General features: G+C 44.6%; 1 protein-coding gene across 1 annotated transcript; it reads right to left on the bottom strand.

The window, feature by feature from the left end:
• Nucleotides 1–260: 260 nt before the first annotated feature.
• On the bottom strand, nt 261–2504 carry LOC143998420 (uncharacterized). Its single transcript, XM_077493972.1, has one exon. The coding sequence runs from the start codon at nt 1773–1775 to the stop codon at nt 534–536; it is 1242 nt and encodes a 413-aa protein (XP_077350098.1). The 5' UTR covers nt 1776–2504; the 3' UTR covers nt 261–533.
• Nucleotides 2505–5220: the final 2716 nt, after the last annotated feature.

Raw genomic sequence — 5220 nt, 5'->3', positions numbered from 1 at the left:
ATGCGCATTTGTGGTGTGTAAGGCGTGCAGTTGATAAATCCCACGCTCCCTTTATTTTCTGCCCAAATGGCATGTGTTTCCAGGGAGGCAGGTAATATCATGAAGAACCCTCTGTGCGTGTGTCGTTTAGGGGCGTGTAAGTCACATAATGGGGAACTAGCTGTGAGAGAACCTCCTTTGTCAAACTTTATAGTGATGTTTAGTTTAGACAGTAAGTCTCTGCCCATAGGGGACACGGGACATGAGGACAAAACCGCAAAACTTTGGGTACATAGCTCCTGTCCCTCGGGAGTGGCTACAGACAACGGTGGGGTGATGGGGTGGGTGACGGATGTCCCATTTATACCAATAGAGTTTCCCTCAGTACATTGTGGTGTGTCAAAAGTCACATCGTTCACTGAACTAAATGTGGCCCCAGAATCAAGTAGAAAACACACTGGGTGATTGTCTACCCATAGTACAACTTGAGGAAGGCTTTTCCAGGAGGGGTTGTAACACACTAAACTGAGGGAAGGGACGTACTCTAGGCATCCCTATTGGGGTAGTTGCTGTCGGCTAGATGGCCATTGCATGGGGATTCTTGGTGTATTTTGAGAAGGAGGGGGATTTGGAGGTCTGGCAGATGCTTCATGTTGCACAGCTGGTTGTTGGGGGTAGTAGGGTGGTATCTGGCGGTGGCCCTGATTAGGTGGGTAATGGGGACGGGTGGAACGATTTTGGGGGTAAAATCCCCTTCCTCTACCTCTTCTCTGTCCCGTCCTGTAGGGACATTGGGACTTCCAATGACCCTGTTCCCCGCAGTTAAAACATCCCTGATCAGGTGGATAAGGCTGCATGACCATTAGCTGTGAGGGTGTAGTTTGATCAGGTACCAGTGTCTGAGCTTGGGCCAGAGAAGGGAAAATGCCTCCCTTTTGTTCGAACACCCCTGATGTTTCCCTTGACCTAGTATCTTTCATAAACTCATCAGGTGACTGGTCGGTCCATTTAGGATTAGTGAATTTAAGTAACTGGGTAACTTTGGCATCGCCACCGGACATGACAGTGGTGGTAAAGAGTTGGGGTGTGGCATTATCGACAGCCTTCCAAAGACTATATACTCTGGTACAGAAGTCAAAGAATTTTTCTTTGGGTCCCTGTTTGGCTAAGATTAGCTCCTGTAGAGCCGATGATCCCTTGTACAGAGTGGACCAATGATTCCCCATGCCTTTCCAAAAGGACACCCAATCTTGTCGAGTTTGGACATGATCTGTCCACAAAGTATCTATGGGGGCGTCTTCGGGACTCTCAGGGTCTACAATACTTAATATTCCTTTTATATCTTCTTTATCCAAACTGGTACCCGCACTATATTTAGCAAGAAAAGCGCCTGCTTCTCTGGGGTTTTTTCTGGGATTGGGGCAAAGCTCTTTGATTTTTGAAAGTGTTCCCAAAGGTAAGGGAATATGTACCTGGGTGTTACCTATGTGCATTAAGGGCGCTTTAAGTGAAGCACTCTGTGCACCATCTTCCGAGTTCTCATCCTCATCCGAGGATGCGGTTCTTTCCTCTGGGTCTGTATCAACTTGGGGGATGGGGGCTGGGTCTGTTTTCTCTTCTTTTGGGGTTTTAATTTTTGATTTTGTTTGACTTCGGGTGGTGGTGGAGGGTTTGTTAATTATTTTTGCCTTTGTTTCTTTTAATTCTTTCTCTTTTTTCTCTAAGTCCTTTTGATATGTTTCCAATTCCATCCTCTGCTTTTCCCATCTATCCTCTGCCTCTCTCTGCTTCATCATAAAATCCTCTACTTTCTGTTCGAAGTCCCTTTCTTTAGGGCTTAACTTTCTAATCCTTTCTTCCTCTTTTATCCGTTCAGCTACTTTCCTTTGTTCCTCTGCCTTGTCTCTACTTTCCTGTTCCCATTGAGTGACTTGTCCTCTGTCTGCTGTCCCGTATACTATGGCAGCAAGAACAGATGGATCTACGAGGGATATAATTGGAGACAGGGATCTGGTTGGCCATCTTGGGTTTTCACAGTGACATAGGGTGGAGGTTGTTCGTACATGGGGGACGGCTTAGATATGGGGGTGGGTGCGCTTGGGCTTGGTTTCTTTTTTCCAGCTCCAGGGGTCCTATTTGCATATTTCTTTTTATACTTAGAAAGGCATTTGCTCCAGATACGGTAGCAATCTTTCATGTATTGAGGGTCAACCCACTTCCCGGGGGGATATGAGTGCTTATGGGTCTGGCAGACTTTGCTTACTTCCTGCCAGTCCTCCTCCGAGCAGGGTCCTTGTGGTCCCGGATCGTGGATCCCTAGCTGTTGACATCTTTCCCGGACCTGTGTCCAAAAAGGCTCTACTTGTGGACCCGGTAAACGGTTCTTAACATAATCATACGGGGATGGAATTACCATGTCCTGGTTCTGGACTCCTACAGAATTCCCCATCTAATAGCTTACCTAATGTATGTTTAGTATGTGGACAGAGGTGAAAACAGCCTGTTCGGGCAATTATTTGGTCCCTAATACGGTGATAATCCCCCTGATCTTCCAGATCGGAGGGACTGATATAATTGTGAATGTTCAGCCTTAATATACGATGTAATCCTCCCTTTTTAGTGGCAGGATATACCCCCCGTACACCAAGTCTACAAGAAAAACCTCCGGGTCTGGTAGTTAGTAGAATCCACTTTCCTTCTATATTAAGGAAGAGTAAACCTAGTGTGCAATGTGGGCAGGCAGATGCTATATCACTACAATAGGGCTCCTCATACTCCGCACTCATTTAAACAACAACAATTATTTTCCTTATACTCTATATTAAAACTTATACTCTATATACTTACACACGTACCTAGAGAGAAACAGACATATTCTTAATATACTTTAAGACATGAAATAACCGTATTGCAATACATTTATCAATTTATAGTGCACTTTTTAAAAAAAAAAAATTATTATTTTTTTTTTTCAAATGGGCGTCCACTCCACCAATCCCTTCGTCACGGGCGTAATCTACTACTTCCCGTGTTAAAAATACTATCACCAATAGTTTATAGTCAGACCAACCTAGTCGGACTTTTTCCTAAACCTATAAATTCCTTGCGAGCCCTTTTAACCTTCCGAGGGACCAGCCTAGTCCGCCGCGAAGGCACAGTTACTTCTTTTAAATTAAACTAAGTTCGTGGCTGCCATCTGGACAGAGTAAGCATTCACACCATTCACCATTTAGGTAGAAAGGAGTAAAATGACTTACCTGTTACAAGATGCCACACCCCACTCCTGGTACCAAAACTGTTAGGTGCTCGTCTTCTCAGTAATATCAGTCACCCCTGGTTGCCTAGGCTAGGATGGAGGAGCGGAGGTCCCGATCACCGGTGGACAGACACCACACATACACGATTGTACGTGAATAATGACTGCGGGTTTATTGGAGCACACACAGTAGTTTTATGCAGTTTGAGCTAAAGCACAGCCCTGTGGTTGGGCCAATCAGGGACTGCCACATAAAATATGCAAGATAGTATATTTTACTACGTCATCATGGTTCTTTGCACAAGCAATATCTCTGCCTAGCAGAATGTTCCTAGACGTGATGCAAGATAGGCCTGTGGTCTAATGCCATAAAGTTACTTCTGCTCTTAGAGAGGGAAGTAGCTTAACCACATCCAACTGTTCTGTACAAACAACTGACCTCGTGACCATTCTAAATACCTTGTACAAGCAAAAACACATATGACCTTAAGCAATAATCGTTGTTTAGAAATATAGACCAAAAGTTAGTAAATTTGTCCTAGCTCGTTATGCTTACACATCAGTAGTTTGTCACGTAGACATGGCTCAGGCTTTGTTACTTATAAAATTAAAGTAAAGCATAAATGTAAAGGTACCCTATACCTTATAGAGACCACACCATAATTTTGGAGCATGAATGGCAATAGCGGCCTATTTATTATTCACACCATATAAATAATTCCAATATCAAATATATACCAAAATATCACCTCCGTAACAACTTGTTTAACTCCAGTCTGTTGGTCTTTGAAGGCACCCCCGAACTCCAACACATATTTCACCAATACACTGCGGGACCTTTTTCCACACGATAGGTCTCCAGCGGATAATCAACTCAGAGACAACCCCCTTCCCGCAGTGCAACCATTACAGTATTCCAGCTAACCTTTCGCTGGAATACACCGGAGGGGCACATACTACCAATGAGCCCCCCATCCCTTTCCATCACATATGTTTACTGCCACCGTCAAAGAACAACAAAACACTGCCTATCCACAGCTGCCATGATGACCATCTGCCATGCTCCTGAAAGAAAGAAAAACACATAAACCAACAAACACAGACAACATATAGGGAGGGCGGGTGGGAAAAACTGCTTCTTCCTTACTTTCTCCACAACTTTCTGTTCCCCAGCCCAGTCCCACCTCCTCCTTATATATTACCACTCCCCCTTGGACTTTACTCACTGTCCCCTCCCCTCTTATCTCTTCATATTAACCCATGCATTGTCTCCCCTAAACACACTGTCATGCCCGGCCCTGCACTACTTTTTCTTTTCTGTCTTTTCTGTTCTGGGCCTCACTATACCTACCTTTTTTCTGGTCAGATTTATGGATGAATTCACCAAAGCATGTAGTGCAAGGGCCTGCCTCAATACTTTCAAATGCTACAGTTTAAAGTTTTTTTTTGCTCCTATTATTATCTTGATAGGTAATAGCAGAATGTCAAAATGTGCTTCCATTTGTTCCTTTTTTTTGTATTATGACACTTCTTACCTGTCCAGTGGGCTGTCAATAGTGTAAGTAAGGAGGGGCTGGCCAAAGTATCACACAGTATTTATGCATTCAGCTCTCAATGAAGTGGAGAGGGTTACCTGTCCAAAACATCTCCCCCCTCATTTTTTGCAATGGGACTTTCCCTAATTGTGGAGGTGCAATTGATGGGAAACACGTTGGCATTGTCCCACCGCCCAACTCGGGGTCCTACTATTATAATTACAAGGAGTATAATAGTATCGTGATGTTGGCGGTGGTGTCAGCGACCTATGACTTCCTGTATGTGGACGTGGGGAAAAATGGCCGGATGTCAGATGGTGGAGTGTTGCACGGATGGAATTCTACTGGCGTCTCCAGAGTGGCAGTCTGGGCTTGCCACCTCCAGAGGAGAATGTAGAAGGACTCCCGTGTGTTTTCGTTGTGGATGAGGCATTTGCTCTGGCAAGCCAT

The sequence above is a fragment of the Lithobates pipiens genome, unplaced genomic scaffold (genome assembly GCF_037356315.1).
Source record: "Lithobates pipiens isolate NorthernLeopardFrog02 unplaced genomic scaffold, aLitPip1_a1.2 Scaffold_19, whole genome shotgun sequence".
Classification (NCBI taxonomy): Eukaryota; Metazoa; Chordata; class Amphibia; order Anura; family Ranidae; genus Lithobates; species Lithobates pipiens.
This window is presented reverse-complemented; position numbering and strand designations above follow the sequence as displayed.

What these genes read in the sequence shown, in the direction of transcription:
- LOC143998420 (XM_077493972.1), bottom strand. Translation starts at nt 1,775, where the DNA reads ATGATGAAGCAGAGAGAGGCAGAGGATAGATGGGAAAAGCAGAGGATG.